At 52.3% G+C, this 19136-nt stretch overlaps 1 protein-coding gene across 10 annotated transcripts in view; it reads right to left on the bottom strand.

The window, feature by feature from the left end:
• Positions 1-19136, bottom strand: part of Tnrc18 (trinucleotide repeat containing 18) — a 112400-nt gene that overhangs the window by 52609 nt on the left and 40655 nt on the right. For 7 of the 10 annotated variants that reach the window (XM_052754164.1, XM_052754165.1, XM_052754166.1 and 4 more), the window contains exons 3-9: positions 17367-17522; positions 14766-14891; positions 11727-13337; positions 2178-2274; positions 1716-1924; positions 1352-1498; positions 686-876 (exon numbers count right to left, since the gene is read on the bottom strand). In XM_052754164.1, the coding sequence (XP_052610124.1) occupies positions 686-876; positions 1352-1498; positions 1716-1924; positions 2178-2274; positions 11727-13337; positions 14766-14891; positions 17367-17522 (2537 nt within the window). The remainder of the gene's footprint in view (positions 1-685; positions 877-1351; positions 1499-1715; positions 1925-2177; positions 2275-11726; positions 13338-14765; positions 14892-17366; positions 17523-19136) is intronic. The other 3 variants (XM_052754172.1, XM_052754170.1, XM_052754171.1) reach the window with 1 other exon arrangement.

Genomic DNA, 19136 nt, shown 5'->3' with positions numbered 1-19136 from the left:
AGCAGGCTGGGGGCAGGGCACAGAGCTCAGGCTGTTACAAGGATGGCCTGTGGCCTAAAATCCCTTGCTGCCAGGACGCTGGCCCAGCTGGGACCCTCGTAGTTGAAGCCTAGTGTGCTTAACTACTTGCTCAGTGCTAAGTTGCATTAACCAGGCCACTGAGACATTTGACATCAAAATGAGAAACCTAGCTCTACAACGGCCAGTACTCACTGCTGCCCGGCAGCTAGTACCCAAAACACACCCAAGACCGCTCCACATACTCGCCACTGTGTGGCCACATGTACCTAAGAGCTAAGTAACTAACCATTACTAGGACCCCTGTTTCCTGGAAGCAGAAACTTCAAGACCAGAGAGGTTAAGTCACTTGCTGGAGGACACAGAGCCTGAAAAATCTTTGTACCACCCAACTGATTACTCCCGAGTAGCTACTGCCTAGAGACAGATGGGGACCTCCAAGATCCCTTGGGTATCCAGTCACAACATCGCCAACCCACACCTCTGTCATGTTTCTCCACTACTCACTGGGTCCTGTCACTAGTGGGTACCACCTACCACACCCTAGCTTTCGTATGTGATCTTCTCTCTGGTCCTCCTCTGTTCAGATGCTGCCTCCTTCAGGCAGCCCTCCCAGACTGCCACTCTCTTCAAGTCATATATGGCCCACCACGGGGCCAGGACTCACCACCAGCTGTGCGCTCCGCTGCAGCTCCAGGGCCTGGGCTGCCTGTTGTTGCAGGTACAGCAGCTCTTGCTGCCGCAGAAAGTGCTGCTGAGAGAAGAGCTGCAGCTGCTGCGCATGGTGCAGGGGGCTGCGGCCTGGTGGGTACAGGGCTGGCCAGAGAGGAGGGACTGCTGCTCGTTCCATTAGCTCAGCTGTGGAGACAGACAATAGGGGGGCTGCACTCACGGCCCTAGCTCCTATGTGGACTCTCACCTCATTTCCAGAGGGAGATGCTAAGGCCCAGTGCAGACAGCCAGGCAATACCAGAGCCGAGGCTCCTGCTGGCTTTCTCAGCCTGGAGTATCATCCCCCGTGTATATGCACACACCGCTGCCAAACCCCCAAGGAGAATGTCCTCAGAGGTCACAGTTGGAGCATGTCAACATGCAGGATGGTACCAAAGTCACCATGGGGACTACAACCCATGGTCCGCAGAGTGGGCCTCAGAAGGGACAGGGACACCCAGTCCCCACAGGTGACCCTAACTGAATTCTCATGGAGTGGTCAGAATCTGTTCTCTGGACACGACTGAGGTTGGATGCTTTCTTGGGCCCACTTGTCCCCACTCCGTATGCAGAGTTGTCCCACCCCCACAGGAGGCCAGGAAAGTCCCTGGCTGTCACTTACCAAAATGAGGCAGGTGATCACTAGGGATAACCACCAGCTGGCCAGACTGGGGATCCCTGACGAACTGGTAGGCTGATGGCAAGGAGCCCCCTAAGCCAGGTGGGAATGCGGGGGCCATGCCCTGGTGTAGAGAGGGGGGTCCCAGGCCTAGGGGGAGAAACCCAAGTTCACATCAATGTAAGGAGATTCCAGGCCCATTGACAGCACTCTAGTCCCTGGTCACCACTGAGAATCCCAAAAGAACACTAAGGAGTGCAGGCAGACTGGGGACAGGCGTCTGTCCCACCTCTACTAGGAAGCTGAGAGATATTTAGCTGGTCCCAGCCTTCCCTCAAGGAGAGAATCCCCTTGGAATTACACTCACCATAAGGGTGTCCAGCAAGCCACATGGATGTGCTGCCCGAGCGAGGCAGCCAGGGGTGTGCGGCCAAGTGAGCGGCGGCGGGGTCAGCAGACCAGCGTCCTGAGCCTGCCAGCGTAGGGCCCCCAGTCACCATGAGGTTGGGGTTCAGACCATTAGGAGCACAGCTGGTGGGGTGTAGACGGGCCAAATCAGCCAGCTCCTTACTTTCTCTGCAAAGGGAAACGGAGGTATGAGAACCGCTGGTGGCCCAGGAATGGGGAGGGAAAGACAGAAGGCCACAGCTGAGGGGGCTTCCAGGGTGAGCCTGGGACAGCTGAGGCTCTTCCCTACTGGCTGGAGGGGACTTGCCTCCAAGCCCAAGGTGGCTTGGCTCTCAAGGACCATGGTGGAACTCAGAGGTCACCTCATCACCCTTACCCCAAAAGTCCCCAGCCCCGACTCTCAGGTACCCCAAGCCCTCACCGGAGCAACTTCTCCTGGTCGCGGTCCAGCCGTGTACCTAGCAGCCGATCCTCCCGGTGTCTGGCTCGATCGCAGTCATCATCAGTCCGGCCATGCCCTGGGGGCCAAAGTTGGCAGTGAGTCCCCCGCCTACAGTGGTCCAGACTCTCATTACATCTTTCACCCATCGATGCCCTCCCCTCATACACCCAACAGAACCCTCCCTGTGAGGATCTTTCTCCCAGCAACACAGATCCTTATGACCGGGGTCTTTGGCCCAGAAACTTCCCATCCCAGGAGCCTGCCTGTTACTCATATGGACAGCTGTGGTGAAAATAACACCTGCAGATATAAGTTTAAACACAATAAAATCTATCAAACACAAGCATGGTGGCACTCGCTTTTGACCCCAGGACTCAAGAGGAAGAGGCAGATGGATCACTGAGTTGGAGGCCAGCCTGGTCTACACAGTGAGTTCCAGGACAGCCAGGGCTCCACAGAGAAACCCTGTCTCCAAAAATAAAAAATAAATAAAAATCAAACAACTGGGCATGGCAGCACACACCTGTGATCCTAACACTTGGTTGAGGCAGGAGGATAGATGTGAGTACAAAGCCAGCTTGGGTTACATATCAAGTTCCAGGATAGCCTGAGCTTCAGAGTGAGATCCTGTCTTTTTTTTTTTTTTTTAAGGCAGAGAGGAGGCTCAGTGGATCAAGGTACTTCTTGCCAAGCCTGAAGACCAGAGTTCAATCCCCTAAATCTATAGGGTAGAGGGAACGGACTCCTGCAAGTTGACCTCTGACCTCCACATGTGCACAGTGGCATACCTGTGCCTATACATATACACGAACACACAAAATAAATGTCTTTTCTTTTTCATTTTTATTTTATGCATACAAGTATTTTGCCTGCATGTATGTGTATGTACTACGATCATGCCTGCCTGGTGCTCTAGGAGTTCAGATGAAGGTGTTAGATACCCTGGAACTGGAGCTCCAGATGGTTGTAAGCTGGGAACTGAACTTGGATCCTCCACAACAAAAAGCCCTCTGAACCACTGAGCCATCTCTCCAGGCCAAATAAATGTATTTAAAAGTCAGTGATGGTGCACACCTTTAATCCCAGCACTCGAGAGGCAGAGGCAGGAGGATCTCTGTGAGCAAGTTCCAGGACAGCCAGGGCTACATAGAGAAACTCTGTCTCAGAAAAGCAGTGATGATGATGATGATGATGATGATGATGATGATGATGATGAAGAAGAAGAAAATTTAAAGAAGAAAGATGGGGAAACTCAACAGGTAAAGGTGCTTGCTGCCAAGTCTGACAACCTGAGTTCAATCTCCAGAACCCACATGGTGGAAGTGGGGGGGTAGGGGGACAGCTTCTATATGTTGCCTTCTCACCTTGACACACATGGGGTGACATGTCCATGCCCACACATTTACACACACACACACACACACACACACACACACACACACACACACACACACACACACACTCACACAATGGTATAAAGGAGAAGGGGTTGGGGATATGGCTTGGCTGGCAAACTGCTTGCCTAGCTGCCATGGATTGCATCCCCTTATCCCCACAGGGGGATACCAGGCATGGTTTATACACACAGAAGAGGATTTTAAATTCAAGGCTATCCTCGGGCTACATGGCAAATTAGAAGTCAATCTGGGCTACATGAGCCTCTGTCTCGGCAAATCGATAAATAAAACTGGTCATGTGACGACACAATCAGAGTAGCCACCCCTGGCCTGGCCCAACAGACCCAACTCGGGGTCTAGAGCAGGCCAAGTTCAGGATTCTCACAGGCCAAGGTCCCACTTGAGATGCAGCAACTGAACTCCTGGTACCTCATCTATCTCCCCGAACCCCTAAAACCTCAGAGTCCCCAAGAGCACTGTCCCTGCCCAAGACAAGCTCAGAGACGGCAGACCCTCTGGTCTCCCCAAAGATGGGGATGCAGCCGTCCAGAGCACAGGAGCCACATGAGCCCAGCCATCCAAGGGCCACACGTGCTACAGACCGCCAAACAGCCTAGTATGGGACAGGGCCAGTGCCTGGAGGCAGATGGAATAGGGCCAGCAAGTCTACCTGGAGTGAACCTCAGGGCTTCCTAGAACATCTTTTAAAAAAAATCAGGCCCCACACTGGGAAACCCTGATCAATTTAAGTGGTGAGAGTGGGCAGAGGTGGGGCAGGGGAGGGAGGTGTCCCTGGCCACCGGCAGGACCCTTTTCCCCAGAGCCACAGTCCACAGAAGCATTCACCAAGCTCTTTACTTACACCAGTGCAAAGTGACTGGAAGGGCAAGTTAAGGAGGGGAGGGAAGGAAAGCAGGAAGCAGGGAGCAATGCCACCTTCAGATGGGGTGGGGGGACCCAGCCAGGACACTCCTTGCCTCTGAGGCCATGGAGTTCTCGAACTAACTTGGAACCCTCCTGTGGCGGTGAACATCATCAGTGTGACGGGGTTCTAGAATGACATAAGCAGGCAAAGCTGTGAGCATGTCTGTCTATGAGGGGTTTCCACAGAGGCTTCATGAGAGGTCAGAAGATCCACTCCTGAATGTGGGCAGAACTACGCTCTGGGTTGCCGACTCAGACCTAGTAAAGAACAGCATGGCCAGGGGACGTCTCAGCAAGCAATGTAGGCAAGCCCGACAGCCTGAGTTCGATCCCTGGGACCCCCAGGACCTATTTGACGGAAGGAGAGAAGGAATTCCTGAAAGTTGTCCTCTGAGCTTGACATGTGTGTGCATATACACAAATACGTAAATAAATGTAAAAAAAAAAATTAAGAGAAGAAAGTGGCTGGAGAGAGGGCTCAGCAGTTAAGAGAACCTGTTTCGTCATTGTAAGAACCAGAGTTTGGGGTCCCAGTAACCACAGAACCAGCCAGGTCTTGCACACACCTGTCACCACAGCTCCAAGGGACTGGAGACCTGAGGATTACTGGGGCTGCCTGGCTGCCAGGTGAGCCAAGGTGACAGGAGCTCTACCTTCAGAAAGAGACCCTGCTTCAAAGACACGGGGTAGGGGAGGAGTGGAGGACGACACCCAAGACCCTCTTCTAGTCTCCACACGTGCATACAGTCAACATATCTGAATACACATGCGCACACAGGTGCATACATCAACAAATAAAAGTTCTAAAGGAGAAGGAGAGCTGAGCCCCAGCATGCATCTCTCTCTGCTTCCTGACCACAGATGTCCCCAATCCTGCCTCTGTGCCTCCCCCACCACGATGGACCGCGCACTCAAACTATAAGCCAAAATAAATGCCTCCTTCCTTCCTTAAGCAAATGTTTTTGTTGGATATTCCATCACAGCAACTGGAGAAATAATACAAACCCCTCTCCCCGCCAAGAAGAATAACAGCAAAAAGTGACAGAACCAACCAGGTGCTCGGGAAAGGGCTGGGTTGGTGAAATAAAGACCTGAGTTTGAATCCCTTGAACCCATATTTAAAAACTGAGCACAAGCCAGGCAATGGTGGCACACACCTGTAATCCTAGCCCTTAAGAGACAGAGGCAGGAGGAGCTCTGTGAGTCTGAGGCCAGACTGGTCTACAGAGTGAGTTCCAGGACAGCCAGGGGTACACAGAGAAACCCTGTCTTGAAAAAACCAAGAATAAATAAATAAATATAAAAGTAAAAGATAAACTGAACACAACAGCACAAAACTGTAATCCCAGCAATGGGGAGGCAGACAGAGGGATCCCTGGGGTTTGCTGGTAGATAGCCTAGCTGAACCAGTGGGCTCTGGGTTCGGTCATAAACTCTATCGCCAAAGGTAGGGGCTGGAGAGACGGCTCAGCAGTTATATGCACTTGCTGTTCTTGCAGAGGACACACTTCCCACCACCCACAGGACCACTCAGAATCACCTGTAACTCCAGTTCTAGGGAATTTGATGCCCTCTTCTAGCCTCTAAGAACATCAGGCACACATGTGATGCACAGACACACACCCTGGCAAAGCAGCCATACACACAAAATTTAAAAAAGAAAAAAAAATTTAAAGGTAGAAGAAACTGAGGAAGGCACTTCTAGCTTACAGACAGACAGACAGACAGACAGACAGACACACACACACACACACACACACACACACACACACACACACACACACACAATGGCAGAACTAGAAGGGGCTGTGCCCAGGAACCATTGAGAAACTAGCTTAGAAAAGGAACGGCAGGTATGAGGCAGGGCCCAGGCTCGGAGAGACACCCCGAGTTCCACAGCTGTGCCTGGAAATCAGAGCCTGAGCTCATGCTTCCTTGTCCCAGGGGAGACGCCACGTCAACCAGGCTCACACACTCCCAAGGGCTCAGCCATCTGGGAAGGGCACGTGCCACCAGTCTCTGTGTCTAAGACCAGCTGCATACGGCGGGAGGCGCTTGCTGCTGGGGCCCCAGAAAGGGGAGGTGCCTGGAATGCAGCCTAGGCTCATTCTGTATACCATGACTGAATTGCGCTGGGTTACTTCCTGTCCCAAGTGTCACCTGCTACTAGACACCAACTCAGAGCAGCCTCCATGCCCAGGGCCACTAGACAGAGCTCCAGGCCACTACAGACAGCAAACTGGCTGGCTGCCAAAGAAATGTGACATGACTACCACACCTGACCCCATGCTCTGAGGGGCTTCACCCTACCCACATCACTCTGTAGCTACCTATGACCTGTTCACACTTCACTCTGTCCAGTCACCCACAGAGCCAAGTCCCTGCCCTGGGCCAACATCACGGGGTCCAGATGCCCTCCCTAGTCCTAACTGCCAATCTCTGCATGTCAATCACATGCATCCCTTCCCCATCTTAGGGACACTCTGTTCCTTCCACACAGAATGCCCTTCCACTGGATTACTCAACTTAAATTGACATCAGGAAGGAAGGAACCAGCTCCTGACCACCTCTCCCTCCATCACATCCCTCATTCCTCTCTCTCACTGCACTGATCATAGCATGACGACTCTGCTTGTGGTTAGTTCACCATCCAACTACCTGCACCAGATGTATGCACTCCACTGCTCAGGTCCCAACAGAGCTGTCCACATAAAACCGAAGAGAAATGCAATCAACAAACAGCAAATGCCAGGAAGAACAGATGTCTGGAAGAAAAGTGAGATATGTAGAAGGAAAGGAACCCTGGGGCAGGAACCTGCAAAGAAACAGTGAAGAGCCAATGGGAGTAAGCAAGAGAGGGAACAGAAAAGGAGAACTCAACAACAGAACATCTGCCTAGAATATCCAGTGAGGGGCTGGGGTGTGGCTCAGTGGTAGAGCACCTGCCTAGAATATCCAGTGAGGGGCTGGGGTGTGGCTCAGTGGTAGAGCACCTACCTAGAATCCCCCAGTGAGGGGCTGGGGTGTGGCTCAGTGGTAGAGCACCTGCCTAGAATCCCCCAGTGAGGGGCTGGGGTGTGGCTCAGTGGTAGAGCACCTGCCTAGAATCCCCCAGTGAGGGGCTGGGGTGTGGCTCAGTGGTAGAGCACCTGCCTAGAATCCCCCAGTGAGGGGCTGGGGTGTGACTCAGTGGTAGAGCACCTGCCTAGAATCCCCCAGTGAGGGGCTGGGGTGTGGCTCAGTGGTAGAGCACCTGCCTAGAATCCCCCAGTGAGGGGCTGGGGTATGGTTCAGTGGTAGAGCACCTGCCTAGACAGTGAGGGGCCGGGGCATGGCTGAGTTAGCAAGCAGGTAGTGTACATGTGACAGTGGTTTTCATTCCCATCAGTAAAAGAAAGCACCAGAGACAAACAACTTCTCAAGCCCAAACTCAAATCATATCCTCTTCTTGCACACACACACTTATGACCCATGCAGGCACAGGTATTTTGGACACTAAATCGTAAGCCACCCTACACACAAGAGGAGTAACCTACCATGTCACAGAACCCTATTCAGGGTAGAAGACTTGTTCACTATCATACCATCCCAGAATAAGCATGTGCTGCTGCAACCACCCCTTCTCGTCAGAGGACTGGCTTCCTTGGCTAGGTATCTCTGCCCAGAGCAAGACGATCGTTCAGTCAGCAAACATCCACTAAGCATCATTCACTTAGACCTCTATGACAGAAGATTTCAAAGTCAGTAGACACATCCTGATTCAAAGTCCAAAGGCTCAGATGTTCTCAAGAGACATAAGGACATCCAGGGACTAGCTAGGGACAGTCAACACAGGATGGGATATTCTACCAGGAAAACAAGCATGGACCAGCTGGAGCACTGGGTGGTAAAGATACTGCTAGAAGCTGGGTGTGGTAGTACAGGAGGATCTCTGTGAGTTCAAGGCCATCCTGATGTGTATAATGAGTTCCTCATCAAGGCTACACAGTAAACCCCATCTCCAAAAATAAAAACAGTGGTAGGAGAAAGACCCAGGCCCAGTACCCCAGCCCTGAGGCTGGGTGAGGCCCTGAAACCTGAATGACAGAGGCATTACAAATAAGAGTGACACAGAACACCTGGCCTTGCTAGCTTGTCTGAGAAATAGGACTGAAATCAGTCCAAGAGAGAGGTCGTAGAGAAGACTACACTTATGAAGACCATGGAACCCAGAGCATGTCAGGAGATATATATATACAAGGTCCCAGTACAGCTATGGGTGTGTAGTCTGGAAGCTGCAGAAAGGGAGCTTTGTGGGTGGTCCTGGACTGTGGTCCAAGAGAAAAAGTTGGGGACATGAGACAATGTCTGCCTTGAGATGTCACACAAGGGCAAACCAGCTGGACATGACCTTTTCCCGGCCTTCACTCAGCCTGCCAAGCCCTCACCAGGACACACTCAGTTTCAATGCCTGAACCACAGACCCTTAGCACAGCAGCAGGCTCTGCCCTTAGATAACAGAGTGCAGAGCTCAATAAAGATGCTGAAAATAGGTCTCCAAAATACACAAAATATTGACCAACTTACCAAGTTCCGGAAGAAGATCCAACCTCAAAAATGAGTTCAACATGGTGGCAAACACCGGTAAGGGAGACTGAGGCAGGAGGGTTACAAGTTTGAGGCTAGTTTGGGCTTAGTCTCAGCTATTAACAAGACCTTGTTTCAAAAAAAAGGGGGGGGGGGCTGGGGAGGTGGATCAACAGATACAGTGCTCACCCGTGCAAGTGTGAAGACACAAGTTTGGATCCCCAAAAGACATAGTTGACCTTATGTCAGAGCTCCTACAGTGACGTAGGAGACGAAGACTGGAAAGGCCCTGCAAAAGCCCACAATCCAGCTAGCCTGGTGTACACAGTAACAAACGAGAGACCCTGCTTCAAACAAGGTAGACGGCTAGGACTGGCACCCAAGATTGTCCTCTGACCTTAAAACATGCAACCTGGCACACACATGCCCACATACTCACACAAACCCAAACACATACTCACACAAATCAATTAATCAATCAATCAATCAATAAAAATGGCAAAAAATGCTAAGGGAGACAGACGATCCAGAGGATAAAACTGTTTGCCTCACAAAGCCTAATGACCTGAATTTGATCCCTTGAACCCGGAGTGGAAGGAAAGAATCAACACTTGGAAGTTGTTCTCTGACCTCCATATGTGCAAACACATGCTCACATACTCACATTTTCACACGCGCACACACACACAGATAGAAATAATTTAAAAAACAAACAAACAAACAAACAAAAAACCAGCAGCAGCCAGGGTATTGGTGAGACGGCTCAGCAAGCGTAAGGGATATGGTGGCCCCTTCTCACATCTCTGGGCACCAGCACACACATGATCTACACTCACACGCATGCACATACATTTCTTCACTTAAATAAGATTCACTAAAGCCTGTCAGGAAGCCGTCTCTACCATCCACAAGCATTCACACCTACTATGCTCCAAGCCCCATGGTTGACAGGGCACCAGAGGCACTGAATGAAGCGACACCCAGCTCTATTCCCCGTCCCCCCCCCCCCCTCGTCCCCGACTCGGGAGGCTTAAGGTTAGTCTATACTTAGAAATCTCCAGGACATAACAAAGTGACTCAAAACAGCACAGAGGTACTATGTGCAAAAATATTCCACACAGCATTCTCGACACAAAAGAGAGCAGGCAAAAACTTAAAATGCCCACGGGGGACCAGAAACCTAACTATGGTACCTGCTGGCATGTGCTCCCCATGGAATATTAAAGACTGTAAAAAAAAATGACACTTGTAAAGAGTCCACCATCTTGGGAGAAACGACCCACACTGTGATGCAGGAACAACGCATTAAGACCAAGACTATGCCGCGCTAGCCACTCTGCAGGTAGACACAAATTGCACGGGGAAATGAATTCAGGGAAAGCCAGGAAAGTGTTTGGGGTGCTGGGAAAACATAATGGTCTTTTTCTTCCTTCTCCTCTCCTGTACTCTACACGTCTATATGGATAATGGGAAAGGCAATCAAAGTTTCAATAGCAGCCACAATGGACAAGCAGCACTGGGGAACGGGCGAGGCTTGGGAGAAAAAGAGTAGGAAACCAGCCAGGAGCGGTGGATGGTGCATGCCTTAAATCCCAGCACTCCAGAGGCAGGTGAATCTCTATGAGTTCAAAGCCAGCCTGGTCTACAGAGTAGGTTCCAAGCTAACCAGGGCCACACAATGAAGCCCTGTTTTTGTTTTTTAAAAAGGGTGGAGGGCAGGTAACTAGAAGTGAGACATCGAGGCAAGCAGATCCAAGGATTAGGGAATGGGGAGAGGACTCAGAAAAAACAAAGTACAAGTGTGAGGACCTGAGTTCAGATCCCACAGAAGCATGTAAAGCTGGGAAGTGGAAAAACGAGAATCCACAGAAGATCTGGTGCCAGTTAACCTGGTCTCTGAAGCCCCACAATAGAAACTGTCTCGGGCCAGTGAGGTGACTCAGTAGGTGAAGGCGCCTGCTGCCAAGCCCGAAGACCTGAATTCCATCCCCAGAACCCACATGGAAGAAGAACCATTTCTTACAACTTGTCCTCTGACCTCCATGTGTGCAGTGTACTCACGTGTGTGTCTGGGCATGCACGCACATACACACACACAATAGGTAAACATCATAAGAGAGCCTATCTCAAAGTAGACTGTGAAAGGAACTCCTGAGGTTGTCTTCTGACCTCCACACTTGCGCATAACACCTGTACCCACACCCACACCCACACCCACAGATTAAAATTTAAGAGTGGGGCTAGGCCTGGTGTAATGCCAACTACTACAAATCCAAATCCTATCTAGGCTACATAGCAAGTTCAAGTCTGGGCAACTTAACGAGAAATGGGGGCTGGAGGTGTGGGTCACTTGCTAGATTGCTTGCATAGCATGCAGCAAGCCCTGGGGTCTATGCCAGCCTTGCATGGACCAGGGTCAGGGTGCACATGCCGCCGGTCCCAGCACTCAGGAAGTGGAGGCAAAGGGGTCAAAAGTTCAAGATCATTCTTAGCTACAACGTGAGCTGGAGTCTATGTAAGACTCGCGCCCCCAAAAAAAATAACAGAGTGGCACAGTACTTGCCTATCTTGTGCATTAGTGATCCTATAGGTTTGACCTTCCCACCACCAAAATAAAACAAAAACAGGACCCAGCACCTACCTTTGTTCAGTGACAAAGAGCGCTCCTGGTCTACCAGCCCCAGCCGGCTACTGCTTCCGCTGTCCTTCTGCCGCGCCACAGCCACAGCAATGCCCACAGGCGGGTGTCTCACTTCGGCCTCCCCCTGGGCACCAGAGCCCTCCCGCCCAAAGGTCTTGGCACTCTCAGGTCTCTCTGGGTCCCGTTTCAGCTGCCGGCCCCCTCCAGCTGCAGGAACTCCAGAGTGTGTAAGTCGGGCCTGGGCTCTGGGGGGAGCTGCAGATGTGGGTGTAGGTTCAGGTTTCATGGTGCCCAGGCCTCCAAAGGGGCTCTTCTTCCCACCGCCGCCAGGGCGCACAGCCACGGCCTCCCGAGCAAAGCTACCACTGTATTTGATGAGGCTCTGCATAGCAGAGGCCTCTCCGGGTCCATGGGCTGCGGAGTGGAGGTCAGCACCAGGCCTGCCGCAGGTGGCCGAGGCACGGGGCATTGTACTCCCTGGGTCTAGGTAGGCCTTTTTGGATGCTGTGGCGACAGCTGCTTCCTCTTCAGCTCGGCTGGCATGGTGGTGCTGGGCAGCTAGGACAGCCATCTGCGTGGTGGCAAAGTTGCCCAGCTCAAAAGGTTTCCACTTGTGCTCTGGCCCGGGAAGTCGGGATGGTTCCAGGCCAAAGAACTTAGCAGCCTGCTGGGCAGCAGAGGAGCTAGAGCCTCGTGGTGCACGCTCACAAGGCCTCGGATCAGCCTCAGGCTTGAGTAGTTCCTTGGGGGGCAGGTAGGCGCGGGCATCCGGGGAGGACCGAGAGGATCGGGCTGGAGGTCCATCGGATGGAGGTGGACGCTTGAGGGAACGGATGACAGAACTCTTCTCCCGCAGGACCTCTGGTCGCTCCAGCCGTGGAGATCCAGGGGGACCTTGCAGGACGCCAGGACGGCCTGGCTCACGCTCCCTGGCCCTGGCATCACGAGCCTGAGATGCTATCTGGATGGGTCCCACACGCTCATCAAAGGCCTCCACAGAAGGCACAAAGGTGGGTGCCACCACGCGGTGCTCACGGCCTGGTTCACGGAACACGGTGTAGACACTAGCTGGTGTCGAGGAAGGGGGTGCAGGGGGACCCTTGGGAGGCAGCGGTGGCGGCGGTGGCAGTGGGGACCCACACGGCCTCGCCGTGGGCAGCAGAGCTTCAGCCCGCCGCAGCAGCCGAGCACTCTCCTCCTGCCTGGCCACCTCCTTGGCACCTCCACGGCCCAACTCGGCCACCAGCCCTGCGTCCACCGCGCCATTGCACAGGCTCAAGGTGGACGGCTGCAAAGCACCCTTGGCTTTGGCCTCTGCCAAGAAGGGTGACAGACGCTCGGCCAGGCGTGAGGGCCCACGGTCCTGGCGGCCCTCAGCTCGGGCCTCCTGGGTTAAGTCCACCACGCCACGGGGCACGGATACCTCCTCACGTGCCCGAGGGTCTTTCTTGCCAAACAACGGAGGGGGGTCTCCACCACGGCCTGAGCGATCCTTCCCTGCACCTTCCCGGGAGGAGCCTTTGGCTGGACCACCTGAGGAGTGGCCACTGGGGGTTCTGGCCGAGGGTGCATGAGAGTGCAAGGTCCCAGGCGCAGGCAGGTAGAAGCCATCTAGGGAGAAAAGGACACAGTGAACTAGAATAATTACCCACTCCTCACCCAAGGGTGCATGGCACCCCAAAGAGACAATGTGTAGGGACCTGGTCTTTCCGAGGGAAGGGCCAGGCACGGCTGGAAAATGAGTAAAAACTTGACTTTAGCCATCCCATCCTCCCCGGCTTGTTTCCTCATTGTGAAGGGAGTAAGCCAAAGGCTGCTTTCAGAGCTATCCAGGGCGTATTAAAAGGCTGTGGGTGACACAGTGACAGTGAGGGGACTTTGGGACTGTGTCTCAAAAAGGCACCTTGAGGCCGACACCTGTAATTCCAGCATTCAAAGCGGTAAAAGCAGGTGGATGTTAAGTTTAAAGGCATCCAGAGCTATGGAGCAAGGTCTAGGCCACTATAGGCTGCACGAGGAAAGAGAGAGAAGGGAGGGGTGGGGAGAGAAAAGAGAAGGCAGGGAGGGAAAGGAAGGAATGAAGGAGAGACTGCAAGATGGCTTAGCATGTTACAGTGTCTGCTCTCAAGCCTGAGGAGCTGAGTTTGATCTCCGGCCAGTGTGGTAGAAGGAAAGAATTCCAAATTGTCCTCTGAGAAAGAAAGAAAGAAAGAAAGAAAGAAAGAAAGAAAGAAAGAAAGAAAGAAAGAAAGAAAGAAAGAAAGAAAGGAAGGAAGGAAGGAAGGAAGGAAGGAAGGAAGGAAGGAAATGATTCAATTATTAGTTTAAAAAAGGAAAGGAAAAGCCAGGCGGTGGTGGCGCACGCCTTTAATCCCAGCACTCAAGAGGCAGAGCCAGGAGGATCTCTGTGAGTTTGAGGCCAGCATGGGCTACAGAGCGAGATTCAGGAAAGGCGCAAAGCTACACAGAGAAACCCTGTCTCAAAAGACCAAAAAAAAAAAAAAAAAAAAAAAAAAAAAAAAAAAAGAGGCAGAGGCAGGTGGATCTCTGTGAGTTCAAGACCAGCATGGTCTACAGAGTGAGTTCTAGGACAGCCAGAGCTACACAGAGAAACCGTGTCTAAGAAAAAAAAAAGGGGGGGAGGAAAGAGGGAAAAGAAAATATAGCTGAAGGTCAGGTATGGTGGTAAACGTCTTTAATCCCAACACTTGGGAGGCCGAGACAAGTGGATCTCTGTGAGTTCAAGGCCAGCCTGGTCTACATGGTGAGTTCCAGGACAGCCAGGGCTACCTAGAAACCCTATGTCAATAAAAGAAAAGTAAATACTCGTGAAGAGGCTGGGGGAGGGGGATTGCAGTTCAGTGGTAGAGCCTTTTCCTAGCACCTGCAAGGCCCTGGGCTCCATCCTAGGGACCCCCCAAGGAAACAACATGGAAGATATTTGGAATCCTGCAGAGAACACCCCCAGAGAAACCCCAGGGAATCACTCCGCCACACCCTCCCTACCAGGCAACAGCCCCACCCTCTCCTGCTCCTAACCTTTCTGGGTATCGAAGATGCTGGGCTGACCCAGCTGACTGAGGAGGGGGCTCCCACTGCTGGGGGGCTCCAGGTGGTTCAGGTGGAGGTAGGATGGGTACAGCCCACTGGGCAGGTGGGAGAAGCCTAAGGAGAGAAGACAGAGAGGTCTAGACCAGTCAGTCACACTTTCCCCACAGGGAACTTCCTTCTAGCATTTTCTTTTCCTTGGAAAAAAACCACAGTGGCCTGTCAGCTCCCTGGTACAAGAAGCTGAGCGGTTAACACCAGTTCGCAGGGTGGCCATTGTCCCACTCCAAACCCTGCCACCTCAAGCCTTCCTTGAGGCCCAGGAAACCCACAAGGGCTTGGATGCAAGTTCAAATACCCCAGAATCAAAATCAGAATGGACCCAACCCAGAGGAGACTCGGAAGCCATGATTCTCATTTTAAACCTCAAAAGCAACCTTGAGAGGACCACACACTTATCATCTCATTTTACATTAAACACAACGCAAAACAAAACAAAACAGACTCACAGTATAGACCGATATCTAAGAGATCACATTGTAGCTAAACCCGGCTTTGAACTGAAGTGCCTGGACCCTACAGCCCAGACCTCAGTAGAGTATGGACCCTGGATGAATGGATTTCACCGGCCTCTGCTGTGTGCCTCAGAACTGACTGTTTGCCTTCTCTGAACACAGAAGCCAGGCATCTCTAGCTGCCCCGTCTTGCAAGGAAGACCTCTTAAGTCCCCTGAAAGGGCTCCTACAGTGAAGCCCAAGGGGAAAGTGGTGTGACTTCAGAAAGGGTGGTGACAGGTATCAAACGCAGACAACGAAGAGCAAGCAGGGATGAAAGACGGGCATGAGGGGCCAGAAAGACGGGCACTGAGGGGCCAGGCAAACTTCTTACGTCCTGCCTGGGGCTGGGGTCCTACTGGAGAGCAACAAGGGACAGTATCCCTGGACCTAGTCTTCGGTCTGTCTGAGGTTAGGGATGCAAGGCATGGCTGACGTCTTTTTTCCACATCACCTGATACATTAAAGACCACCAGATAGCCGAGCACTTGGTGGCGCATGCCTTTAATCCAGCAGAGGCAGAGGCAGGTGAATCTCTGTGAGTTCGAGGCCAGCCTGGGCTACACAGTAAGAAAGACCCCTTGTCTCAAAATAAACAAACAAACAAAATAAATAAATAAATAAATAAAAGGGGGTTGTCCAGAGTGGTGGCTTCACACCTGTAATTCCAATACTTGAAAAGCAGAGGCAGGAGGATTGCATCAAATTCAAGACCATTCTGGTTGACACAATGAATTCTAGGCCAGCCAGCACTACATAGTAAGACTCTGTCTTGAAAACTAAACAAGACAAGGCAACCCACAACACAAGCCGCAAAACAAATCAGACTGGCGGTCTACAGCATCGCAGATAAACATGAACCAGTGCTCAAGCTGCTTGCAGCGGGTCCCTCTGCTTTCATATTGCAAGATGGGTACCTCAGTCCCTTTCCCAGACCGCTGCAGAGGATGGAGCGGGCCCGAAAACGCAGCCCCAGGACCAGGTCACGTCAGTGGCATATGTGTTTGCTATCAGCATCTCAGGAAGGACTGAGGACTGAACTGGTGACACAGGAGAGGTGACCTGCGCCAAGCCTCTGCTCACCACTCACCCAGGCTGAACTCAGTGGAAGGGACTCAGAACACCAGCCCACACAAGCATCCATTATCCCAGACCATGGCAAACACCTGGCAGAGGGGATACAGCCCTTCCCTGCAAGACATATATACTCGTTCCTGGACTCAGGTGCCTATCTCAAAAGGCCCAGGAAGAACAGCCTTAGTGACCTCCTCTGTACAGGAAGGACCACGCTGTCATGCCTGACAGGGACACTTCCAGCCACCACTGAGCAAAATTCAGCAGCCCACAACCCCATGCTGGTGGGCATTCATTCTGTCTCCAACCCCAGGAAACAGGGAATGGCCAAGACAGCCTAAAGCAGGCAACAGGGGCCTCCCAGAACTACAGTATCCCAGATTCTAGGGGAGCCCACAGGGTCCACAAGACATAGAGGGCCCTAACCTCAACCAAGCAATACCCCAAATCCAGAGCCAGAGGTGGAGGAGGCATGCCTCCCATGCATGGGGCCTTAGATTTATTCAATTCCCAGCACTGCCAAAAAAAAAAAAAAAAGCACAGAATACATAGGTCTGAGGCTCCCCTCAATAGCTGGGGCATGAGGTGGGAGCAAATGTGGGGGCGGGGATAGTTCTCACTGAATAAACACCAGCCCCTGACCTCAAAACGCACACCACCTGGGAATAACCACACAGGTTAAACCTTTTGTCTTCTACTACAAAACAGCAGGGAGAGGAGTGACTGCTTAAGCAGCCCATGAAGGAGGAGCCAGTGGGCTGGGGTGAGAGGCTGCAAGCAGAGGCGTAAATAGCTTGTGCAAAGGCCCTGTGGTAACAAGATAAGCACTGAGTACTAGAGGGGGAAACTAAGGCCACTGTGAGAAAGTTGTTGAGAATGGTGTTGGGGACATAAAATTGCTACTATCATGGTTGAGACAGTGGCCCAGCAGCCCTCAGCCCCTCCCATCTGGCCCACTCCTTACCTTCATGGGCTCGGGCAGCCCACAGCTGCACCATAGGCAGGTTGCTGGGGGTGGGGGAGCGGAAGGAGAGGTCAGAGGGCAGGGATACTGGGCTCCCCTGAGACGAGGCCGAGGGCCCCATCCTGCTGGCCACAAAGCTGCCCAAGAAGGCCTCGCCTGCAGAGAAAAGGGGGGGGGGGTTCCCTGTCAGGCACCCAGCAAACCAGTAAACCACCTGGCCCACCATACCAAGGCCCCCCCTCACTGCATGAATCCTTCACTGCCAGAGAGATCAAAAGGCACCCCTTACCCAGCCCGGGCCACACCCTATGGGCCCAATCACCATAGCAACCAAGGAAGACAGCTAGACTTCCCCTGAGCGCACACACACACACACACACACACACACACACACACAGAATAGCTTTACTACTCTGGCTGCAGATGTAAGCCTGAGTTCAGTCTGGAATGGGAGTAGGGGGCCCCCAGCGACCACCCAGGCGACCCACAGAGTGTAAGGAAGACAATGGTTACTGGAGAAGGAGCTCATGTTCTGACCTCAGCACAGGACACCAACGTCCCCAAGGACCCCACAGTCACCCATGATGTGCAGAAGCCTGAGTGTCCAGTGATTGTAACTGGACAATCACTAGACACTTACAGTGCCCATGTAACTGGTGGAGAAGTGGACGCCCAAAGAGGAAAGGTCTTGGCATGGCCAAAGAGTAGTGACACCCAGAGGTACATTTCAGAGCCCAACCTGAGAGGTGTGACATGTGGAACCATCACAAGGTGAGAGGAAAACAGCAAGTCAGGAATGGTGACATACATGTACAATTCCAGCCCCTGTGAGCTGAGGCAGAAGGATGGCAAGTTCCAAGCTAGCCTGGGCTACACAGTAAGCCCTTGTCTCAAAGAGAAAAGTTTTTAAAAAGATGGAGCCTGCCAATGATAGTTCCCATCGGTTATCGACTGAGGTAACCCAAGGCCAGCCTGAGCTATGTAGCAGATTCCAGGTAGTCTGGGCTACAGGATGAGACCCTGTCTAATATACCCATCCTCGGTCTGGGGAAGTAACGTAGAGTGTTTGTCTAGTATGCATGAGGACCTAGGTTCAATCTTCAGCACTACCAAAAAAAAAAAAAACCTATTTAAAAAAACAAAAACCAGCCGGGCGGTGGTGGCGCACGCCTTTAATCCCAGCACTTGGGAGGCAGAGCCAGGCGGATCTCTGTGAGTTCGAGGCCAGCCTGGTCTCCAAAGCGAGTTCCAGGAAAGGCGCAAAGCTACAAAGAGAAACCCTGTCTCGAAAAACCAAAAAAAAAAAAACCAGGTGGGAGGCATGCATTTAACAAGAACTGTATAATAGATATGATAGTTTTAGGAACAATAATAGTAAATAGGCCAGATGTTCCGTGGGAGATTTCAAGCTCTCCCCAATACACCCCACAAGACAGGCAGCGAGCCCTGAACACATAACTAGGCCCAGCACCCTAACCAAGCACCCGCCAGGTGCCCATCCTGGCCAGTCCCCAGAGGAGGACTTCGTGTAAACACACAGGGCCTTCTCTAGTCCCTGAGAGGTAGGCACTGTTTGCAACAACACATGCAAGTAACATTACATTGGACACACAGACAGGATGCGTGTGGCTCAGATGCCGGGGGGCCCCTGGTCTAAGCCACAGGGAAATCACAGACTCCACCCATGTGTATACACATTCCAGCTTCTGTGCCCCCAACAGCCCTCCCATGCAAGCCCTGTATACAAGTGCCCACTGACCACCTCTCAAA

This window comes from Peromyscus californicus, unplaced genomic scaffold (assembly GCF_007827085.1).
Source record: "Peromyscus californicus insignis strain IS unplaced genomic scaffold, ASM782708v3 Scaffold_2__1_contigs__length_46816999, whole genome shotgun sequence".
NCBI classification, from domain to species: Eukaryota; Metazoa; Chordata; class Mammalia; order Rodentia; family Cricetidae; genus Peromyscus; species Peromyscus californicus.
This window is presented reverse-complemented; position numbering and strand designations above follow the sequence as displayed.